This window comes from Myotis nattereri (assembly GCF_964212035.1).
Source record: "Myotis nattereri genome assembly, chromosome: 11".
In the NCBI taxonomy this organism is placed as follows: domain Eukaryota; kingdom Metazoa; phylum Chordata; class Mammalia; order Chiroptera; family Vespertilionidae; genus Myotis; species Myotis nattereri.
This window is the reverse complement of record NC_138086.1, coordinates 68,338,514-68,362,745: the sequence shown is the minus strand read 5'-3', so window position 1 is coordinate 68,362,745 and position 24,232 is coordinate 68,338,514. Positions and strand designations below refer to the sequence as shown.

At 40.2% G+C, this 24,232-nt stretch overlaps 3 protein-coding genes across 6 annotated transcripts in view; 2 read left to right on the top strand and 1 right to left on the bottom strand.

The window, feature by feature from the left end:
- Positions 1-3,668, top strand: part of NAPEPLD (N-acyl phosphatidylethanolamine phospholipase D) — a 34,055-nt gene extending 30,387 nt beyond the window's left edge. For 3 of the 4 annotated variants that reach the window (XM_081102258.1, XM_081102259.1, XM_081102260.1), the window contains exon 5: positions 152-327. In XM_081102258.1, coding sequence (XP_080958384.1) covers positions 152-280 — 129 coding nt within the window. In that variant the 3' untranslated portion in view covers positions 281-327. Of the gene's footprint in view, positions 1-151; positions 328-2,061 lie in introns of those variants that run through there. The other variant, XM_081102261.1, reaches the window with a different exon arrangement.
- Positions 3,669-3,672: 4 nt separating this feature from the next.
- ARMC10 (armadillo repeat containing 10) lies at positions 3,673-21,075 on the bottom strand. The gene is made up of 6 exons (XM_081102263.1): positions 20,668-21,075; positions 15,890-16,038; positions 12,983-13,117; positions 9,893-10,069; positions 5,677-5,748; positions 3,673-4,778 (listed from the first exon to the last, which is right to left on the bottom strand). The coding sequence occupies exons 1-6, from the start codon at positions 20,804-20,806 to the stop codon at positions 4,527-4,529; spliced, it is 924 nt and encodes a 307-aa protein (XP_080958389.1). The 5' UTR covers positions 20,807-21,075; the 3' UTR covers positions 3,673-4,526.
- A 265-nt stretch (positions 21,076-21,340) lies between these two features.
- Positions 21,341-24,232, top strand: part of FBXL13 (F-box and leucine rich repeat protein 13) — a gene marked incomplete at both ends in the record, with an annotated part of 152,915 nt that continues 150,023 nt past the window's right edge. Inside the window, one exon of the mRNA XM_081102001.1 lies at positions 21,341-21,415. Coding sequence (XP_080958127.1) covers positions 21,341-21,415 — 75 coding nt within the window. The remainder of the gene's footprint in view (positions 21,416-24,232) is intronic.

Below are 24,232 nucleotides of genomic sequence, written 5' to 3'. Positions count from 1 at the left end.
AGAAAATGTGATGAACTCATTTGCTAATGCTTCAGTGAAAAGGGCATTATTTTAAGTAGACATGTTAGTCATTTTGGTTTGAATTCTTATTTGAAATATCCCCCAAATCCATGTATGGTTAACCTTTTCCCCTTTTTCCTCTCTCTGCCAGCATTACTTAGAGCCTCCAGTGAAACTGAATGAGGCTATAGAAAGGTATGGACTTAAGAATGAAGACTTTTTTGTCTTGAAGCATGGAGAATCAAGATACATACATACCAGTGATGAAAGCTTTGAATAAATGAGCACAGGAGCTTTTAATGAAATAAATTTGATATAAATTTGAAAGTACGTGATTGATTTTTTACATTAGGAAACATCCTTTACATTTGCAAGTTTCTGTTTTATGCAGTAACTTTACTAATATGATTGCCAGTTCACATAAACAAAGAGTTCAGGTATGGGTTAAGTAATGAATTGGCTAAAACTGATTTTAAAGACTCATTCCTGTTCTTTTCTTAAGGGCCTTCTGCAAGGTTAGTCAAGGCTGTGTACATAAGTAGGTATTTTTCAGAGGACTGCTCACATAAATGTATTTCTTACATTCACACCAGAGTAATAATAAAATTGACTCTCACATGCTTATAGCACTTCTTACTCTGAGTAGCTTACATGCCAAATATTAAGTGATATATTTTTTAAGCATAAAAACATAGAAGAGGTTAGGCTAAGTTACATTTGTAAAGACAATTTTTTAAAAAGAAAGGAACAGTATATTTCTATTGCATGCCTACAATCCCTAAATCAAAAGCCCCGACAGAATAAGGGAGTGTGGTTATGAGAATGTGATTTATGAAATTTTCTATTTTTAATCTAAATGTCAGATGCTAAGCACAAATATAGCTGCAAGGAAATATTTTACAAAGCTAAATGCAGATCTTAAGTGTTAATATACCATGCACTTTGAATTAAATTTTATTCTCTCTGTACAGTCATATTTTTCTGGTTTCTTAGCTCTAACTCAATATATTAATAAGATTTATATTTTATGTTTGACATTATTCAGATGTCATATTTTTATATTAAATGATTCCCTCAGCATGATTCTACTTTTAGTAAGCCAGTGTAGAATACTAATATATATAGAGAGAGAGAGAGAAAGAGAGAGAGGAATCAGCTGACCTGAGGCTCAGTCCTAAGGGCTCTGAAGTCACTTGATTACTCGGAACCATCTTCAGTGAAGAGAGCTGATTAGATACATTTGGAGGTCCATTCTGTCTCTTTCATAGTCTCAGTGAAATGAACTTTATTCATAACAAATAATCAAAGTAGGTTTTTTACACCAAATGCTACCCAGGCGGTGCCGTAGCACATATATATGCATGCTACAGTTAGCCACTTAATTTCACCAAGGAGTTTTCTGTTATTGAAACAAGTCACCTGTGCTCACTGTGCCTCAGTTTCCTCATGTGTAACAAGAGAATTTTGAGCTACCTCCAAAAACTATGAATAATTGATTTTTTAAAAATGCACTTTGAAAATATAAGGGAGAAAATGATTTTTTAGGATTCCCTTACCTAATACATATAGGTAGAATTGGAAGCTGAAAATAGGTTCATTTTTTTGATAATGTATTGTTCCTGTTACAGATTTCAGTATATATATCAGGACACTAAACACTGAGGATTGGCAACTTTATCTCATTCATTTTGTAAAATTTGGAAAGCCAAAACCAAATCTAAATGATCTTAATCAAAATTTAGCATTTTTATCTACAAAGATGCAAATTGGTCAAAAGGAAATGTGTATATAATGTTTGTATATACTGTATGTGATTTGGGGGCACTAAAGCACAAACAATTTCCCCATAAAATGGACCTTCAGGAAAAGAACTGAATAAGCATAAATTTCTTTCACTCCAAAGGAGCATTTAGCAAGCAGCTTCAAATCAGGATGTTAGGTTTGTGGTGGATTCGTTTTGAGTGTGTTGCCCTAATACTAGCCAATGTTTTTGTGATCACCTTCCTTGCTGTTTCACGCTGAATGGAAAATTCATCTCTTACTTCTGCTCTACGAAACAAGCTAAGTACCTCTTGATTTCTTCTCTGTCGAATGCCTTAACATTATTTTTGTATTCACATGTACCAACTGATGGTCTCTAAGCACCTTAAATTATGTGCTAGTTCCATTTAATTGGGCCTGCCTCATATTTCTAGGCTGCCTCACAAGTTTTAATTACCATTCACATTCTTTCTACTTTGATGTTTTATTACTAAGAAGTACATTAAGCTTCATCTCTCCTTATAGAATCTCACTCTGTTGAGTTATTCCCATTTTATTTTTTACTTATGTCTACATTTTGAAGGGTTTATCTGCAAAATGAAAAAGAAAATTGAAAAAGACAAATATATTCTCGTCCCTTCATTCAGTCTAATGTACGTCATACCTTTTAATCTCCTTCCTCTAAGTCAATTTCATTTTCCTCTTTGATTAGCTGGCATCATTACCAATGTGAGACATTACTGAAGTTTCCCTTTTTCCTGTGGGAACTGAGGAACACTGACATTCCTCATTGCCCAAGAGATGGAACCACCAATTAGAAGTCGCACCTAATAAACGCCAAGGTGTGCTACGATCTACAGAGATAAAGATCTGCTTGTGCATTTTCATTATGTAATTCTTTCTGGGTAGTTAAAAGGACTCCCCCTCTTTCTCCAGCATTTTGACATTTCAGGGTCAATGCTCTGATTTCCAGGATATGTGATTATTTATTCAAACTAATAGAAGGAGAAAAGAGGCAGTTTTAGAATTCAATGCTGCTAAAGCACATTGAAACCAAAGCCCAGTTTTTTTTTGTTTTTGTTTTTTTTTAAAATATATTTTATTGATTTTTTACAGAGAGGAAAGGAGAGAGATAGAGAGTTAGAAACATCGATGAGAGAGAAACATCGATCAGCCGCCTCCTGCACATCTCCTACTGGGGATGTGCCCGCAACCCAGGTACATGCCCCTGACCGGAATCGAACCTGGGACCTTTCAGTCCGCAGGCCGACGCTCTGTCCACTGAGCCAAACCGGTTTTGGTAAGCCCAGTTTTTAATGTGTACATGTTGAATATATATTTTCAGTAAATAAGGAGGCAGATTAAAAAATTATCATAAAGAAATGTATCTTTCAGGGAATTAATATTTATGCTTGCATCACTGATAAAGAAAAGTATTATTCTTAGTCATCATATGTACATTAATGTAGCCACTTAGGAATTTACATGTTTTCATCTCAGTAAATTTTTTCTACTGTAAAAATATTTCTTCCAAGTTTGAGTTCTGTATCAGGATAACTGTGAAAACACATCTTTCTGTTTGAGGATTCTGACTTCCTGTGGAAATCCATGTATTTACCAATGGAATTTAAAGTACTATTAAAGCTTTGCCTTAAATACTTGAGTAGGAAAGCTTCTGCTTGCATTTTTATTTACTTAATACTAAGCATGGTGGTGATGAACTTGAATATTATAAAACCTGGCTGAATTTCAATATATCAGTGAATTGTTATAGTAGCTTATGGAGCAAAAATATTATTATAGATAATAGCTGAGAAATTTTCATATATTGTATGTAATTTTAGTTAAGTAAAATATGAATGAAAATTAATGAATAAAGTACTATCAATTAATAGGCGAAAACATAACCTTGTGAGTTACTTTTCCTTTTTATTTAAAAAATTATGATAAAATTTATGCCACAGTAAAAATTTCAAACAGTAGAATGTGAACATAGAAAAGTCATTTCCTCACTCCACAGTCCCACACCCAGGAGTTTGAGTATCATTCTAGAAGTGGCTATCCATATATAAGCCTAAATAGCTTTCATTTAAAAATATTCATATTTCAGGGGTGTCTTTCCACATTAGCACATTCAGATCTACTTAGTTCTTTAGGACTAGATGATTGACTTAACCAATTGACCATAGGTGGGCACTGAGATGGATCCCAGGATTTTATAACAGCATCTTTACCTGCTGGCACACTGCATGGGAGTGGGTGAGTAGTAGGAAACATTTCTCCGAGAAGTTTACCATTTTCATTGACTAGAACAGATTTTAATAATTAGAACAGACTTCTGAAAGCAGTGTGGCTAGGCTGGCAGGTGGACTCAAGAGCACAGGATCTCATTGTTACTAGAAGAAGGTCATTCCTGCGGCAGTTCTGAAACAATCACACACTAATGCTCTCCAAGGTGAGTACTAATCACAGCAAACAGCAGAAGAGTAGCTTACATATAAAAAGGTCACTGTCACTTCATGTAGAAGAAATAAAGTAGCTCAGCAAAGAGCAAAATAAAAGGAAATAAATGTTTCAGAACAAGCTGTTATATTTGTTTCAATAAAATGGTCCAAAATACATCACAAGACTATGGCAAGTTCTAGCTGTGGAAATGATGAAATCTGACATTTACTGTTTAAATTCAGCAGCTGGAAGAATCCCTTTGTAAAGAAGATGAAGTTACTTCCAGACTGCATTACTCTTTGGAAAGTATGACCTACCAGTTAGAATTTGGGTATGATTGTTACCTTTTCCTTCACGTCCGCATCATGATGATTAACTAATGCTCTCATTTTCTGGGCACATTCTTCTCCATATAACAGGAAAAACAATGAACCTTGAGTGAAAGTAGGCTGGACAGTTAAGTGGCCTTCCTTTTTGAGGCAGTTATTTATATTCTGAAATAGTGTAAGAGCTCGAAGAAGAATCTCCTTTGCCACGTGGCCATCATAAAGGGAAAGGAATGATGAATCCACCTGGAAAAGGAAACAATAAGTATTTTAATATATGAAAACATTTTTCATGTATATTTTCATTTTAAAACTGTTGAATACATCTTAAAAATCTTACCATTGAACATTACCCCTACGATTGTATAACATAAATGCAAAATCTTATGTACCCCCACACTGTATACTAATGGAAAAAAGAGGTTTCATATTTTAGCTGAAAAATATGATTTCCTTGGAATCCTAGAATATAATCATTTGGGGAAACACCCATTTCCTTTTTTAAGGTCCATCATACAGTCTTCGTGGGGCCTCCTCAATTCACCCGTCAAACATTTACTGCACACATAATGAGCATGTGAACAGAGCAGGGTCTCTTTCCACAGGAGCTGAGTTGGTTCTAACTGCACCACCTCTGCTTCCTTCAGAATACTTATCTTCTAATTGTCTTGTTCTCCTGTTACACATTTTTGTCTCCTCCCTACATTGTAAGCTCCGTGAGGACAAGCACCATATCACCCTGTACTCACTCGGAGTATCGGCACTCGCCCAGCATCAGGCGCGTACTGGGAACTCCTTTCACACTAGTGTTTCCGTAGATAAGAGATACATGTGAGCATAACCAAGTCAAGTGTAAAAGAGGTGATGATATAAGTATATCCCAAACTGGGTGGAGACAGAAAAATTACTATTTCTTTTTACTAGGGAGACCTTTTCAAAAACAAATTTTAAAAGTAAAATATGCTCCTTACAAAAAGTTTGGGGGAATTCATGCAGGCAAAAAGAACCAAAGAAGAAACATAACACAATATTGCTCCTCAGAGATGATCCCTGTTAGCATTTTAAAAGGGATAAATCCATCCAGATCTATCTGTCCAAATCTACACATTTGTATATTTACAAAACAAACATGTAAGCTATTTACTTGGGCACCAAGTAGTCCTTCAGTCATGGCTGGATTTTCAGACAAATTCAACAGCAGTTTTAAAACTTGAACCTGAAATTAAGAACAACATTGGTTTATTTGAGACTGAGTTGGCATGAATTTTTCTCCCCCTGTCCTCTCGCCACGTCACATTTTAAAGCAGTGCCTATGCTTCAAGGTCTGGCTCAAATTCTCTTACTCCATGGAGGCTCTCAATTCATCTTATGTAAAAGGGATCGCTCCCTCCCTACCCACACCCACTCCTGCCCCCCAACACCTGGCACAGGTCTCAGAGCACTTGTGTTATTTAAACCAAATTTTTCCAATTACCTTGTTAGGGAGATAGGGAGAAAATTGTGAAGACAATATTCACCCCCACCTACATGCATATCTAACACATGGTAGGTTTAACATGTGTTACATAACTTGTATTATGATTACTGTTAGGTGAAATATGATCTTTGGAACAAAAAGGAATCTTTCAAAGTTCAGTTTATTTCTATTTAAAGTATGAAAATTTAAAAACAATTTGGTTACGAAGATTAAATAAATAACAATATGGCCCTTTTCTTCTTAGTGGGTCACAATGAATCTTTGAATTTACTTTTTTAATGTGGAAATGCTTTATGATCATTTAAATGGGCAGTGATAGAAATAATCAGCAAATAAATGTTAACTTACAGGCAAGTAGCTAAAAAATCAGCATTCCTAACTGAAAACTTAGTAATAAAAAAATTAAAATAGAATTCCTACTTTAAAAACAACGGTCAAATAAAACTGTACTTCCTACAAGATATTTGAAATGAGAGTGAGGAGCAGGGAGGGGGTTCTGAAGTCAGGAAACGGTGACAAATGTGCTCTCCACTAGACCCGAAAGGAACCAGATGTGTATTTTACAAAACTTTCTTTGATTACAAAGGCATTATGTGTTTACTAGAGAATATTAGCAAAGAAGATAGAAAAACACAAAAAGGAAATTCACCCATATTTCCATGACCAGAAATGATCACTATTAAGTTTTGGTATTTTCTCCCTGGTCTTTACGTACTTACTAGAGGCCTGGTTCTTTGGCCTGGCCTGCACCCTCTCACAATCCAGGACCCCTCAGGGGATGTTGGACTGCCGGTTTTCGCCCCATCCCTGCAGGCCAGACTGAGGGACCCCACTGGTGCATGAATCCATGCATATAAGATCTTTGGTTAATCTCTTCCTGCCCTCCCCCCTTCCCTCTGAGATTCATCAGTCTGTCCCATGTTTCCTGCCTGTGCATTGAGCGTCTGCCCCCTGGTGGTCAGTGCGTGTTATAGCTATCAGTCAAACAAATGGTCGCTTAGGCTTTTATATATACAGATCGTACATATTGATATACTCCTTTGAACACGTTGAACATACTAATGTGTTAATCAAGGAGGAGAATATATGACTTAGCTTAATTTATTTTTTAATCAACTTAAAAATTATGCAGTGGAAAACTAAAATATTGATATTAAACTTTATTTTCCTTAAATTTTTAAAAATAAAATTAATAAATGATCATGATAGATTTCAAACAGTGCAGAAGAACAAGGTAAAAACAAAAGCCACCATCCTATCTGCCTACTGCACTCCCAGTGGAAACCACGGGTAACAGTTTCTTGTATATGTGGAGATCATGTTTTCCAGACAGACATCCTTTGTAAAATTACAGCCTTTTAAAGTGAAAGAGCAAAGACAACTTCTGACCTTTTTCTTTAGTGCATTTCCTAGAGTCACTGTTAGGTCTGGGTGGCCCACCTGGCTGCCAGCGACACCGATAGAAAGTGTTAGGAATAAACACTCGTCTCCAACTTCACTGAAGTTTTGATTAAGAAAACTGGGACCAGAGTTCTGAAATAGGGTGGCCCCAAAACTATGAAATAAGCTTGGATGAAGTCAACAGAATCTAAACGGCCCTTAGTTGTCAACGAGGGCAGATTTACACCAGAAATAATAACTGCAGCAGCATACAGTATCCTGAACTAAAATTCCACGTTGCTATGTTCTGTAGAAGAGAGATGACATGGAAAAAACAAAACAAAACAAAAAAACCCACACCAAAGAACATAGTATTTTAGTTTGAAACCACATTATGTCTGTCTCTTATCACATGTGCCATCTTGTAGTGGGCTCTGGGTCATTTCTCTGAAGCCATTAAGTTTTCTTTGCTCTCACTGTAGATGGAGCAGTTTATGTACATTCATCTTCCACTATTTCTATTTAGTTAGGGATCACTGTTATACCCAAAAGGTTATTAGAGTGCAGTGAGATCACTTATTAAAAATAAGATTAAAAGAAAGTCATTTTGGTGGTTACTTACCAAGGAAATATCTAAAATGGATACAATTTCCCACTTACAAATGGATTACTATCCAAAAGTTAGTTTGCAAGTTGAAACTTTAAATTTTTTTTTTTTTTTTAAGGAGAAAAACAATGTTATAATTGGTGGTTAGATTCCCAGACAGACCATAAAAGCCAATTTTCTATTCCAGAAATATTGTACTAGGCACAGTAATGGAAAAACAGAAATAGAACAACATACTATTGTGGTGTGTGTCACCTTTTTTTTTTTTTTTTTTAAATAATTCTTACCCAAAGACATGTTTTATTGATTATTTAGAGAGAGAAACATGGACCAGTTGGTTGCCTCACATGTGTGCTCTGACCAGGGATTGAATCCGAAACCTGGGATCAAATCTTTTGGTGTATGGGACATTGCTCCAACCAAGTAGCCACAGTGGCCAGGGCGTGAGTCACCTTTTAAGAAGTCATAAAATATATTAAAACATAGACCACGTCTGAGACCGATCTTTACAGCCCCAAGGTCAGACTCGCCTGGCTCTGAACTCCAGTGTTCCTCTGGGGTTTGGGGTAAGGCAGCTGCAGAGAGAGGCGGAGGAAGGATTTTTCCTACAACTGCCAGGCCACGGGGGCGAGGGAAGGGAGTTTCCACAGGGCCCCAGGGGCTGGAAGTTACCTTGGTCTCCTGGAGAGAGAGAGATGCTGATGGGTGCATGCATTTTGGAAATTGTCAATGGATGAAGCAATATTGTTAAGATATTACTATTACGATTATTACATTTAATTTTGAATGCCTTTGGGTACATCCAAAGAAGTTTGGCTGCTGGAAATATGGAAAGCCCACATAAAAACATCTCAGGTCAAACTTTAAAAGGATTATAATGGGGCTCAGCTGTGATCACGATTTGATAACCTCAGAAATAACTTCAGTGACACTGTGTATTTGGAGTCTGGCATCACATCCAGTTCTTCTAAAATGCTTGTGTGTTTGCCCAGCCGGTGCGGCTCAGTCGGTTGAGCAACGTCCTGTGCTCCAAGAGGGCTACGGGCTTGATTCCTGGTCAGGGCACATACCTAGGCTTGATCCCCAGTAGGGGCAAGTAGGGAGGCAGCCAATCAGTTTCTCTGGCACATGCTTCCCTCTCTCTCCCTTCCTTTTTCTATAAAGTCAATGGAAATATCCTCAGGTGGCAATTTAAAAACAAACAAACCATAAAATGCTTGTGCATGTTTATGTCAACTGTTCAGAGAACAGAGACTAACACAGGAAAACACTGATGGGCCAACCCAACAAACCGGAAACTGATTAATCTGCCTTCTGTTTTTATGCTACTTCTTAAAAAATGGTACTTGATAAGAATACACACTAGTATGAGGGGTTGCTTAAGGAACTTTCATAGGGTATCTCTTGAGATTCTACTTAATTCACCTCAACCTATTGCTTCCTATGTCTACGTAACAGGTCAAAGTGAAGCACTGAAACGTCCATTACTAAAACTTAAGAGTAGCATTAAAAAGATTTTTCAACCAATAATGGCTGAATCAAAAATATGTTTTGTTAAGCCCAAGGTAAGCAAAAATTCAATTCACCAGCACTATCACTCGAAGACGCCATTGGGGTGGGGTGGGGGAGGGAAGCTAGCCACCTTCAGTAGAACGTAAACTGGTGTGCAGAAAACCAAATAAATACCAATCTATTGGTAACCAAAATATATTATTTTCACAAGTTAATTTTGAAATTCATATTAGGGGATTAAACTAATTTACTTTCTTGGACCCATGTAAGGGTTTTTAATAAACTTTAACTTTCTCTTTTGAGGGACTTGAAAATTCAATTCCAATCTTATAAACTTGATGCGATAGCTCTTTGTACTTGAAGTAATCACCGTTTCCTGCGTACCTTGGTGGTTCCATTTCCTGCAAGCAACACTTGGAACAGGTCTGTAATGTAATTGGTAAACATATGCTGATGGTCGTTGGTAACTGTCATGTTTGTTAGCAATCGCAGTCCCGCCAACTGCACAGGGGAGTTCAGGGGGCCAGAGAAGACATCCTCACAGACTTGATTGACGTATACCTGGAGGTGGGGGGAAAAAGTGAGCATCTTAGAATCTCCAAAGTTTTTCTATTGAACAGTAAGTTTCTGCATAGTGAGTCAACTGTTCTGAGCACAACAGAATTAAGGAGGAACATGTGTGAAGTCTCTTTGTACCATGGTTAAGCACCTTCACATAGGGTCTAGGGCAGTAATGGCGAACCTTTTGAGCTCGGCGTGTCAGCATTTTGAAAAACCCTAACTTAACTCTGGTGACGTGTCACAGAAATTTTTTGATATTTGCAACCATAGTAAAACAAAGACTTATATTTTTGATATTTATTTTATATATTTAAATGCCATTTAACAAAGAAAAATCAACCAAAAGAATGAGTTCGCGTGTCACCTCTGACACGCGTGTCATAGGTTCGCCATCACTGGTCTAGGAGGTACATTAAGAAGTAAAAGAGTAAAGAAGGTGAGGGGAGAGTCAAAAAGAATTTTGCTTTATAGTTAGTCCTATCAAAAATAAGCAAAACTATATATGGCCCAAGGTTCATATACGCCTAGGGGAACATATCTGAACTACTCCTTCATGATATTATTAACCACCACTGGCAAAAAATAATGCAATGCCGGCAGCACTCCTATTTCACACATAACAGAACTAAACCCAGTGTGATGGGAAGTTTTTTGAACTCTATTTTCTATGTCTGGCCATGGTCTTTCCACCTTGGAAAAATTCTCTCTCTCAGATAATTGGTATTCACCCAACTAAATCTGAACTCCACCAAACATTCTAACTGGTAAGAAAAATTCCTAATATAAATGCTAAGAAATTTAACATTTAAATAATACCCAGGTAGTATCCATGTTACCACAGAAACTAAAGCAATGGTAGTAAAGCAAAGAGAGATTAAATTTTTAATCTGGTTCCAAGATCTAAATGATGTTTACAAGTCAACTGGCTCTCTTGGTCACAATTTCATCACACATCATTCCTTTAAAAAAAAACCACAGCATTTCCTTAGCTCTTATAAGTCATATTTATGTCAGATAGTGATGTCTCTCAAAGCATTTCCTAAAATGTGTTGGGTATTTACATCCCTATTGTCTCGGAACCTTTTGCCATTTCAGTTCTAGCAACGAGATTACCAAATGGGCAGCTCAGTTATTTCTGGAGCTGTGCCCACCTTAGCTCATTCCTTTCTCCTGGAATTCCCTCCTCCCCAACTCTACCTGTAGAAAACTTAGACTTTAAGAGCCAGGTTGTAATCTACCTTTTACAGAAACTTTGATGAGATCTCCCCTTTCTATGTACTCAACGATGTTTTTAGTTACATTTTTCCTTAAAGTACTTCGTGTTCTGCCTTGATTACTTACCTTATCTTTCCGTCTAGCTTTCTTAAAAAAGATGTTAATTATGTTCATTTCTTAGCTCTGTACCACAGATCAGGAGCTCAATAAATGTTGAATTAACATAATTTCTTAATTTGTTATTTCTATCTTTTGATGTTATTTGACTCTGGCCTGGTTCCTTTACTACTTGGATTAAACTGAATCCCCAAATTCAAAAACTCACTGCACCTCTTACTGGCTGGTTTAGATCCCTCCCTCCTCCGCCTTATTTTACCCATTAATGGGCAGACATTATTCCAAAGGAGAGATATACATGGTCAATAAGTTCAGGAAAAGATGCTCAACATCACTAATCACCAGGGAAATGCAAATCAAAACCACAATGAGATGTCACCTCACACTTGTCAGAATGGCCGTCATTAGTAAACCAACAGCCTGGCCAGTGGTTCCAAGGATAGAGCACTGTCTGTGCACAGAGGGTCTCTGGTTCGATTCCCAGTCAGGCCGTATGAGGGAGGCAACCAATCAACATTTCTCTCTGTTTCCCCTTCCCTTCCTCTCTCTTTAGAATTGATGAAAAGGCATAATCTCAGGTGAGGGTTAAAAATTTTTTTTCTTTAAATTAACCAGTCATCAATCAATCAACCAACAAACAAAAAGTGGCAATGATGGAGAGAAAAACCATCCCTGTGCACTGTTGGTGGGAATGTAAACTGGTGCAGCCACTACAGAAAACAGTATGGAGGTTCCTCAAGAAATTAAAAATAGAACTACCATACGATCCAGCAGTTCCACTTCTGAGTATTTATCTGAAGGGAACGAAATCACTATCTCGAAGAGAAAGCTATACCCCCACGCGCACTGGAGCATTATTCACAATAACCAGAGAGAGAAACAACCTAAGTGTCTGTTGACAAATGGATCAAGAAAACGTGATATACACAACGGAATATTATTCAGCCATTAAAGAGAATGAAATCCTGCCATTTGCCACAGGGATGGAATCTGGGTACATTATATGAAGTGAAATAAGTCAAACAGAGAAAGACAAATACTGAATGATCTCATTTATATACAGAATCTGAAAAAGCCTAACTCCTAGAAACAGAGTAGCAGGTGGTTGCCAGGTGCTGTGGGTGGGAGAAATGGGGAGATGTTGGTCAAAGGGTACAACCTTCCAGTTATAAGATGAATGAATTCTGGGGATCTACATACAGCAAGGCGACTACAGTAATACTCTAGTGCAAGCATGTCCAACTCGCAGCCCTTGTATACCTGAAAGTTGCTAAAAGACTAGATTTTAGATGTTCTTACCACAGGGAAAAGAAGGTAACTATGTGAGATGATGGAGGGGTTAGCTAACACTATGGTGGTCATCATTTTGTAATGTATGTATGTATCCAATCATCACTCTCTACACCTTAAACTCGCACAGCGTTATATGTCAATTATATCTCAATAAAGCTGGGGAAAAAGGGTAATTCTTGGCCACAACATTATAAAGGGTAGTCGACTAACATTTTATTACTGACCTTGTCATTGTTTTCTCTTTCATTTATCAATAACCTTACACATTTGTGATTTTAGATAGCTTACCTTTATCTTGATTTGATTTTCAACATTCACACTCAGGTTACTCAGTGCATTTAAAGCCTTCTCTTTAATACTGTGGTTGGGATCCTTGATTTTGCTTCCAACAATTGGAATACCACCCAATTCACGAATAATAACCTAAGAGGGGGAAAACAGCACCATAAATTCAGTCTGTAGCCCCCTACATCGACTTCTTTGCATCCACAAACATAAATAAAAAATTAACGACTCTTTGGAAATATCTTTCCTATATACAACCCATAATTCCTATTTAAAAAATTTACCATCCATAATATAATAGGTAAAGAAATCAACTGAAAATAAAATTAAGATGTAATTATTTAAACTATTGCATGGCGATAAAGATTTGCACAGTTATTATAATGATCTCAAAGCAATTTACAAACAAAATTATTTCAGTTTGAAATAAGTTATATCACCTCTACACAGGCAAATTTATAAAAATATGATTTAGAATACTAAAGCAGTGTTTTGTTAAAATATATTCTTTGGGATACCAAGCCCTCAAGATATTAATGGATGTTCCAGATGTTAATGGGTGTTCCATTTTAAAAAGGGGAGGTCTTATGGTTAAGCAAGTGTGAGAAACTTTGGGTATAATAAGAGTAAACATATTTCTTTCTTGTGATGCATTAATGTTCATGTGCATTGGGAGGCTCCAAGAGGGAGTACTGAATACAGTACAACTGAATTCTGAACAACACGGGTTTGAAATGCATGGGTCCACTTATACATGGAATTTTTTCAGTAAATTCTATAACTGTATTTTCCCTTCATCATCATCATCATTATTATTATTATTATTATTATTATTATTATTATATAGGGCGTAATGTCACAGGAAGGTCATGGTGTCCTGCCACCTGTGAGAGTAAGCCCAAGTTGCTGTTGGATGTGTTATACACAGAGGAGCCATTTTTCAGACACTCTGCTCTCTCCACATCCAATCTTATTATTTTAATGACATTTTCTTTTCTCTATATTGCCTTATTTTAAGAATACAGTATATAATACATATAGCAAAATATGTGTTAATCGACTGTTTATGTTACCAGTAAGGCTTTGGGCCAACAGTAGGCTATTAGTAGTTAAGTTCTGGGGGTATCAAAAGTTATTTGCAGATTTTCAACTGTACGGAGGTTGGTGCTCCTAACCCTCTTACTGTTCAAGAGTCCACTGTATGTCTATGAACTGTATACAAAAAGAGCGTCATTTTCCAGTGTGGAAGTGATGGGAGAGACAGCTATTAACATCTTGCAGAACTGAAGTGCCACAGTTTGATAAATGGTTCCCAAATCTTCAGAGGAAAATTGACTCGGGAATTTCTCACAATCAATTGCAACACTATGATACTATGTGCCTTTGGCCCTGACGATGAGCTGTACAACTGCTTCAACTGTTATAAGAAACATAGGCTGAAAATGATTACTGTCATATTTACCAACAGCCCAATACCCTTATTCTGTTGTTAAGGGTGGGCACAGCATGGAGAGGAAAAAAACCTTCCCTCTTCAGTTCCAGGTTCTTCCCCAAAAACGTGTGGTTACCGTTACTAGAAAACAGCATACCCCGCCTCCCCCCCCCCCCCGCCCCACCCCGGGCTAAAGCAGATCAAGGCACTATAATTAACGATGAGGGGCACTAACTCTCATTACCCAAGAAAGCACTGATTTGCCAGTGGCCATTGACCCACTTGAGTACAGTTTGTTTCAGAGAGATATAAAACTATGGCATCAGAAATATCCCAATACAGGCATGCCAATAAATTATTCTCTGTTATTTCTGATTGCCTGGCACCCCTCTTTCCCCGGGGGCAGACATGGCACCTCCTCTATCCCATACAGTCCCTGGTGGGACTGCTGGTCAGCCGTGTTCATACCCATCTCTGCAGTATGGCTGTAGGATGCTCCTGCGAGTCAGGCCTCGCTAATCATGGTCCATGGGGCCTTGACCCAGAGACTTGACCCTAGCACAGCAACTCCACCTCCTGGACTATGAGCTATAGGGATGAAGGCTTCAGAGGCCAGTGGCTTTGTTTCCGTCCCTGTGAAGGAAACCTCTTTGCAGCCAGAGACACAAAGACCAACACACAAAAAGAAGCAGGAGTAAGCAAAGACAGAAGATAGAGAGCAGCGAGCTCCGGTAACACTTTCCATCGTCTTGAACTGTATTCACTTGTGCCTGAAACCAGCGCTATTCTTGGATGTCCAAGTTAACTGAGCTCAATATTTTCCCTTTCTGGTTTAAAATAATTTAAGCTGGGTCCTGTCACTTGCGACTGAAAGAATGTGAGCAATACACAAATATTCTATTTCATTCTAAATTTCTAGAGCTTTACAGTAAACCTTGCCTTACTGAAGAAAACTGGACTGAAATAAAGTACAAAATTCCAATTAATTTTGCATTCATTACATGTTAAAAAGGGGCACTAGCTGAAAATAGTAACAAAAAATTTTTCTACTCTTTCTTCATGGGGTCAGAGATGAAAGCATTCAAATTAAGCTCTTTAGTCTTATAAGCTGTTTACCCTGGTTAGTGGTTGTCAGAGTGATCCGGGGACACCCTGCACCAGAACCATCCTCGTAAGAGTTATTACAGCGTAAAGCATGTACTTCAACGTTAGAGGCTTTCATTGTTCTACTGCTGAATGTGAAATAATTTAAAAGGCCAAGCAATGCTAATGTTAGATACGCTTATTACGAATGTGATACCTGTGACCGGCTTCACAGGGATGCAGAAGCAGATTAATAATTACAGCTCTTTAAGCTGCTGCAGGTGTAAGTAGTCACAGTCTGTAGGTGAGGAAATGGAGGCTGTAACTCCGCAGGGTCGCCATCCTGCGGTGGGTAAGAATGGGAGGAGCCTGTGTGCCCAGAGGAGGGTACTCACCTGGTTAGCGGAAAAGGCTGCATTGTTACCCAGAGTGACCAACGCTCTTTCAATGATCGCAGGATCCTCGGTTATCTCAAGCAGATAAAGGAGTTTCTGAAGTTGTTCAGCATTTAGGACATCATCATATGAGCCATTGGTTAAGTCTTCTGCATGAAAAGAAAATGATATAAAGTTCACTTAAAATCAATACCAGATTAAAAAATTTTTACCACAGTAGTGAATGCTCTGATGCCAGCCAGGCATGGAGTTAAGCACTTTATGCGTTTTGTCTGATATAATCCTCAAGTAACCCTGGGAAGATGATACTATTGTAATCTACAGATGGTATTTTTTTTTTTTAGTAAGACACTGCAAGCAAATAATATATAACCTTAATGCCAACTGCATTTTCTGTTTCTTCAAAAAATCAGGTACACCCATCCAATGAAACATTTGCCCATAGGAATGTGATTTGCATGAAGCAGACCTTTTCTGATCACAATTTTAAGGGCACCTCTGGCAGGAGAGAGTTATGGGAGGAACCCAATCGTGGTTCTGGTGTGGCACTTTTGTTTGGTTTATATGAACAAGGCACTGCTGACTGGGAGGCTCGATAGGTGTCCTGATCTGCTGTGGCAAAGACAAAGGCAAAGCTGTCATTCGAGGAAATGCCAGAACAGTCGGATGCGGGATCTGCTCAGTGACTTTTAGAATTATAGCTTTTAACCTCAAGAAAAAAAAAAGATCCTCTTTGCAGAAATGAAAACCATTTTTACAACACTAGTGGTCTGGTGCATGGATTCGTGCACATTGAAAGGAATTTAATTAGAAGAAATATTTTAATATCACTATTTGCCCTTTCTCTATAATAGAAGTGTCAGAGATGAAAGAAAATTAGTAAAATGTATATGAAAATGATATATAAATTGATGAATAAACAACAACACAATAAAGACGATATAAAAACAAAAACATGATATAAAAACATTGATAAAAACAATGACTAATAAATTGATTAAACTTATTCTAATATCTATGTATACCACATTAATAGTAAAAACACTTTCAGAGAGCTTGACTAATTTCCCTTATGATGAAGTATTTGCAACTTTAACTTTAATGTCACATGCTCTTTGAACTCGAGAGAAAGCAACATATAACTGACCATGTCCAAAAATGGGTTCAGGTCGGAAAATTCTTACTCTGTCTGATTGGCGCCAGCGAGAGCTTTATATGTATTGTGCATGTACGAATCAATGCTTATTTTTAAATTGCCAGTGCGTCATATGTACCAGTCGGTCGGACAGTCGAATGCATGTATGGTTGGTCACTTAGCCATATATATATATATATATACATATATATATATATATATATATATATATATAGAGAGAGAGAGAGAGAGAGAGAGAGAGAGAGAGAGAGAGAGAAAGAGAGAGAGACAGACTAGCGGCCCGATGCATGAAAATTCATGCAAGAGTAGGCCTTCCTTTCCCCAGCTGCCAGCACTGGCTTCCCTCCGGCACCCAGGACCTGGGACCTGGGCTGGCTTCCCTCCGGCCTGGCTTCATCAGGAAGGACATCTGGAATGACGTCCGGAAGGATGCCGGTCTAATTAGCATATTACCCTTTTATTATATAGATTATTGTATTATAAACATAGAACAATTCCTTAAAAGTAAAACTAGGATTATAGGTCAGACAATGCATGTGTCCACACTACACTATTGGAGGTGGGGGAAGAGAAGGGTTATACAAAATAGGTACTATATTATGTCACATTTGTACTTTTTCTTTTTAAAAACATGTACCAAATTATTATAGGAGGTTATCTTTGGGTGCTGGGGTTAAAAGTGACTTATTTTCCACCCTGTGCTAATAAGTATTTTCTGATTTTTTTAAAAACAACAAACATGCCGAAACTGGTTTGGCTCAGTGGATAGAGCGTCGGCCTGCGGATTGAAAGGTCCCAGGTTCGATTCCGGTCAAGGGCATGTACCTTGGTTGTGAGCATATCCCAGTAGGAGATGTGCGGGAGGCAGCTGATCGATGTTTCTCTCTCATCGATGTTTCTAACTATCTCTCTCTCCCTTCCTCTCTGTAAAAAATCAATAAAATATATTTAAAAAAAATAAACAAAACAACAAACATGTGTTACTGCTGTAATTAAAATAATTAAGTAGCCCTAGCCGGGTGGCCCAGTTCATTGGTGCATCGACTTGTACACCAAAAGGTTGCGGATTTGGTTCCCTGTCAGGGCGCATACCTAATTAACAATACTCTATATATACTTGAAAATTGCTAAAAGAGTAAGTCTTAAAAGTTCTCACCCCAAGGAAAAAAAATTGTAACTGTATGGCGATGGGTGCCAATAAACTTATTGTAGTGATCATTTTGCAATATATACATAAATCAAAAGACTGTAATTTGATATATGTATATATTGATTATATATATATACATACATATATATATAAAGAATGTTATATGCTAATTGTAACCTCAATTTAAAAAATCACCTTCTAAAAATTTAAGAATGATGCTGACAAAATGGGTTTTTCTCAGTGTTATTCAAAGACAAATGTGTAGCTTCAGGAAGAAGATACTGTGAGCAACTTACTTTGTAAGCTTCCTGACCTAAGGTAATGGTGATTTTGGGAAACGATAAAATTAAGTTTAAAAAAGTAAGACTTTGGCACTAGCCGGTCTGGCTCAGTGGTCAGAGTGACCACCCACGGACTGCAGAATCATGGGTTTGACTCTGGTCAAGGGTTTGATTCTGGGGGCATGTACCTTGGCTGCAGGCTCGATCCCCGTACCCAGTCTGGGCACGTTGAGGAGGCAACCAATCTATGTTTCTCTCTCCCCCTTCCTTCCACTTTTTCTAAAAATCAATGGAAGAAATATCTTCATATGAGGATTAAGAAAACAACAGAAAAGTAAGACTTCATCAGTCTTCATCAGAATAAGTGAGAAGTATGAGTCCAGGCCAACAGATCAATTACTTACACAGAAACATCTCTGACACAAAGACAACATGTTAGGCTTTGTAAAGAAGTATAAATGCAAATCTTTAAAAAGAGCTTTCCTTTGTGGAAAAGGGGAAAGAGACCTCCCCATCCACTCCCCTTTCTTACAGCATTTCCTTGAGCAAACTTGTAATTCCTTTATGTCTCTGACATAAATATACATCTTTTTAAAAGGTAAGTAAGCCTCTTGCAATCCAATAAAGTCTTTCTTAGTGGCTTTGGGATTATCTGTTTCACCCAAAGAACTTATATGCATATATGCATAACCCATGGACACAGATAATAGGTTGGTGAAGGCCTGGGCTGGGGGTGGGCTAGAAGGGGTCAATGGGGGAAAAGGGAGACATATGTAATACTTTCAACAATAAAATTAAAGACAAATAAAGAAAATGTAGCCCTGGCCAGTTTGGCTCAGTGGATAGAGCGTTGGCCTGAGGACTGGAGGGTCTCAGGTTTGATTCCGATCAAGGGCATGTACCTTGGTTGCAGGCACATCCCCCATAGGGGACGTGCAGGAGGCAGCTGATCGATGTTTCTCTCTCATGGATGTTTCTAACTCTCTATACCTCTCCCTTCCTCTCTGTAAAAAAAAAATCAATAAAATATATTTTTTTAAAAAAGAAAAGAAAATGTAAACACCAAGGAACACCAGATGGAGCTGATCTCGTCTCTGAGTTTAGGCTTGGCATCTGGCTCCATGTTGCAACCACCGGCTTATCAAAAAGATACTGCGAAGTCTTATTTTCCCTCAGAATAAAAGCTAACACAAAGCGCCACCCCAACTACCCGTGCACTTAGGATGAACTATGGGGAGGTGCGCTTCCCTGCAGTCCCCGGGGCAAATGCTGCGGTCAAGTCCTCCTAAGGACAAGCTGTGGATCTTGAGAACATACCCGTAATATGAATAGGTTACATCTGGGTACACAAAGAGGCGAGGACTCTTTGTCTTTGCAATCCTAGTAGCAGATCGCCTGCGATAGGGGTAGCAATCTAGCGGAGTGCTTATTCTACGATAAAGCTACTTAGTTCTTCGTTTGGAGAGAGGCGTTTCTTGGTTGGCAGGTGATTTTAATGATTTCCCTCACAGCTTCCATGACCGGAAACATTCCGCCAATCGTCGGAATCCTGAATGCAGCTTTCCACTTCTGGACAGAAACCTAATCCTGTGCCAGTCCTTGCCCGCCAGCAGGCGACGGTTCCATTTTGAAACAGCGGGGTGTGCACCGTCTCCAGCATCCCTGGGCTGCAGACCCATGGACCACGCAGAGCAAGGCGCCTCCCCTCCCAGGGGCCGGGCGGTGTCCAGGCAGCACTGCCCCTCGGACGTCCTTTCTTCCCGGGGAACGAACTGCACCAGAACCTCACCTACCGCTCCGGGCCCCGCGACACCCCGTCCACAGTCGGGGGAGTCCCTTTGGTAACACAAAGGCCGGAAGCGAGCTTCACCGTGAGAAGCAACCAACGTGCTTTTGAGAAATGGAATCCTCAGCTGCGACGCCGGACTCGGGCAGAAAGTTTCGCAATTTTTTCACCCCAGGATTTTGAACCAAGAAGTGGAGGCAGGGACGCGGCTCAGAACCGCACCCCAAGCAAGTGGACGACCCACCCTCTGCACCCGGGCCTCCCTCCCGCCTCGGCGGCGGTCCCCACCGCGAGCACAGGGAAGCCGTGGGCGCTGCGGCATCTTCTGCAACGCCTACCCCTGGGCCGGCCCCGGTCCCCCCCGCCCCCCAATACCCCCGCCCCCCCAGTTCCCGGAGGCCTCACCTGCGGACCGGGAGGGACGCAGCCGCAGCCCCGGGCCGCCTCGCCGCTGCCCCCGCGTGAGCCGGTAGATGCAGTAGCAGGCGCCCGCCCCGAGGAGCAGGCCCGCCGCCACCCAGCCCGCGTCCCGGGCGCCGCCCATGCTGCCGCTGGGGCCGGGCGCAGCGCGGGGGGCTCGTGGGCGCCGGCGCCGGAGTCTGCGAAGCCAGCGGGTCGCGCAGCCGCCGGAGCTGCAGCCGAACCGCCGGGGGAGAGAGGAAATGGGAGTCGGAGCTCCGCCTCTCGGAAGCGGCCCTGCGAACGGAGCAAAACCGCCCCCTCCGGCCACGACACATCCCGGAGGCTCCCCCAGGATGGGGCGAGGGGCGAGGGGCGGGGGGCGGGCCTGCCTCCGTGGAGACCTGCACCCTGTGGGACCCGAGGGGGGCACAGGGGCCTGCCACTGCCCGGGATGGGCTCCCCAGGACCTCCTCCCAGGCCCGGGCCGCCCGGCCCGAAGCCCGCCCCCCTCCGGGCTGCCCCCCGCCCACCCCGCCCCCAGCGCCCCGCCCACCCGGCCCGCGGTTGCCGGGGCAACGTCGGGACGCTCTAGAGGCCCTGACTCCCGCTCCGCACCTGCCTGCCGCCCCAGCGAGGAGAGGAGGCCGGGAGCGCAGTTTCAGTGGAGCCTCTTGCCATGGCCTCCCTACGCAATGCCAGCCCCTGGCTGAGAAATTACTTCAAGGAGAACTATATTCCTCAGGTCTGCGAGGTACTGGAGCATCTTGGCGGCGGAGTTAGAAGGGGGAGGAATGGGAAGGGGTTTCCCAGAGGAGGGCTGGGGTTTGGCGGGGTGAGGGAGTGGAGAGGAGGAAGGGAATGGAAGAGGATGAAGTCAGCTTTGGTCAGGTCTGGGCTGAAGATAGAGATCCGAGGGAAGGCAGAGGGGTGATGGTGGTTGAAAGAGGGGAGTGGCTGACATCTCCCAGGGAGAAAGAGCGCAGGGCCCCAGGACAGAAACTGGAGGGAGTAATTGAGTGAGGGGGCTGGAAAAGTAGGAGGTAGGAGTCAGAAAGTGGAATATTTGTGTTTAAGATTCAGGATAAAGCCATTCTGAGTGATGATAGTCCAGGTTGGCCATGGAGCAGGTAGCAGAAGTGGATTTGAGTTGAGGGTCAGGGAGCATCAGGAAAGTGATAGTCACTTGAGCTTACTGAATCTGTTTTATGTTGTGTCCAGTCTACTGTTAAATACAACACGTGAGTTCTTCATTTCAGATAGAATGTTTTCCAGTTCTAGAATGTCCCTTTGATTCTTCTTATACATTCCAATAAAATTCTGCATCTTTTCATCCATTTGGTCTGTCATTTCCTGTTTTCTTTAACATGTTAACTCATGTTCTTTTAAAATTGCTGTCAACGTAAATTTGAATTAACATATTTATTAGAATTTAATAAATTTATTAGAATTTAATTGTTAGGATAGAATCAATGTTCTTTATTTAAATCACTGGCTTGATTTCTGACTCCTGACTGGACCTTGACTGACACAGAAGACAGCTGGAAAGGGAAACAGGGAACTTCCTGGGGATTTGGAAAATGACTACGAGGTGTGAATGTATCCACTGTCAAAATTATACAGCTAAGATCTGTGCATTTGAATTCATGTAAATTTTACCTAAAAAATGTAATTGAGAACAGGTAGGAAAATGGATGGATATATAAATAATATAAGAATCAGAATGGTGATAATTGTCAAAACTGGGTGATGGTGTTCATTGTTTATATATGTTTGATATTTTCCATAATAAAAACTCAAAATAAAAGGCATATCTGGGTGTTTTTTTTCATAATGTATGTAGCTAGGGATGGGTTGAATTACAGGCTTGATTTGTCTGTATAGCCATTTTCTGTGTTTGCTTGCTGTATCAATTATCCATGGCTCTGTAATTCAACTGCAACATTTCGTGACTTAAAACTACAGGAATCATTTAGTTTACCCAACAATCTGAAATTCTGGCAAGGTCTTTCAGGAAGAGATGTCTCTGCCCCATGTGGTACCATCTGGGCTGGATCAACAGGGGGTTAAAGATCCATTAAAAAAAAGAATAGTTTTATTGATTCTGAGAGAGAGAAAGGGAGAAGAGAGAAACATCAAGTGAGAGAGTAACATCCATCAGCTGCCCCCTGCATGCCCCCTACCAGGGACCAGGCCTGCAACCCAGCCATGTGTCCCAGCCAGAATCAAACCAGCAACCTTTCGATTGACACCCAACTAACTGAGTCACACCAGCTAGGGCAAAGATCCATTTTTAAAATGGTTCACTCACACGCTTGACAAGTTAGTGCTGGGTGTTGGCTGGGAGTTCAGCTAGGTCTGTGAACAAGTAGGCGTGGTTCCTTCATATGGGCCTCTCCATGGGCTACTTGAACTTCCTCACAGTATGGTGGCTCAGTTTTAAGACCAAGCATCCCCAGAGAGAACGATGTAGAAGTTCTATCACCATTATTACTGCAGCTCAGATGTCAATATAACATTATGTTCACCTAGATTCAAAAGGAGGGAACATAGACCCTACTTGTTTTCATGTCATTCTTAAGAGATATATTTATTTGTGGGATTTGTATCACAAAGTGAGACTTGGTATTTTACATCATATTAGCTCAAATTTGTACGCTGGAAATCTTCACAGAGTGCAACCACACAGTATCATCATTTTAATTCTGGCATAGAGTCTCAAAATGGGCTAAGGTTGACTTGGCTATCTGTCATCACTGTACTGGTTTTCTTTATTTTAAAATTGAATTTATTGGGGTACAGGTTTCAAGTGTACAACTAAACAAACCCCATCATCTGCATACTGTATCATGTGTCCATCATCATCCCAAGCAATTTCTTTCTGTCCTCATTTCTCCCCACGTTTCCCACCTCCACCTATCCCCACCCCCCTCACCCCTGTTTCCCTCTGGCTATCACCACACTGTTGTCTGTGTCTACGTGCTATGTAAATATGTTTTTGTGGGGGTTTTTTTTTTTTGCTTAATCCCTTCATCTTCTTTCATCCAGTCCCCCAATGCCCCTCCCCGCTGACAGCTGTCAGTCTGTTCCATGTATCCATGCCTCTGTTTCTATTTTGTTGGTCAGTTTATTTTGCTCATTAGATTCCACATAGAAGTGAGATCACATGGTATTTGTCTTTCTCTGTCTGACTTATTTGACTTAGCATAATACTCTCCGGGTCCATCCATGCTGTCACAAAAGGATTTCCTTTTTTTTTTTTTTTTTTTTTTTTTACAACTGAGCAGTATTCCATTGTGTAAATGTACCACAGCTTTTTTTTTCCCCTCTAAACTTTTTATGTATTGCCGGGAGCCGGTCCATGCTTGCTGTTTCAAGGGACCTGGCATATATGGCATACTGTTCTTAATATGTTTTCTCACCTTCTTGGCACTATGTCTTGTAACTAAGGTCTCTGAGAAAGGTTGTTTCCCCAGGTAGGGATTTTCCCCTGAAGTTAGGGAGGGAATAAAACCTCTTAACTAGTGCCAGGTGGGTAATTAATCACTTTAACTACGAACAATCATGCTTA

Coding starts and splice junctions, on each gene's coding strand:
- ARMC10 (XM_081102263.1), bottom strand. CDS start 20,806: ATGGGCGGCGCCCGGGACGCGGGCTGGGTGGCGGCGGGCCTGCTCCTC. Junction 10,070..12,982: donor AAAATCAAATCAAGATAAAG/GTAAGCTATCTA, acceptor CCCCACCTCCAG/GTATACGTCAATCAAGTCTG. Junction 5,749..9,892: donor CAGGAAATGGAACCACCAAG/GTACGCAGGAAA, acceptor TCTTAATTTCAG/GTTCAAGTTTTAAAACTGCT.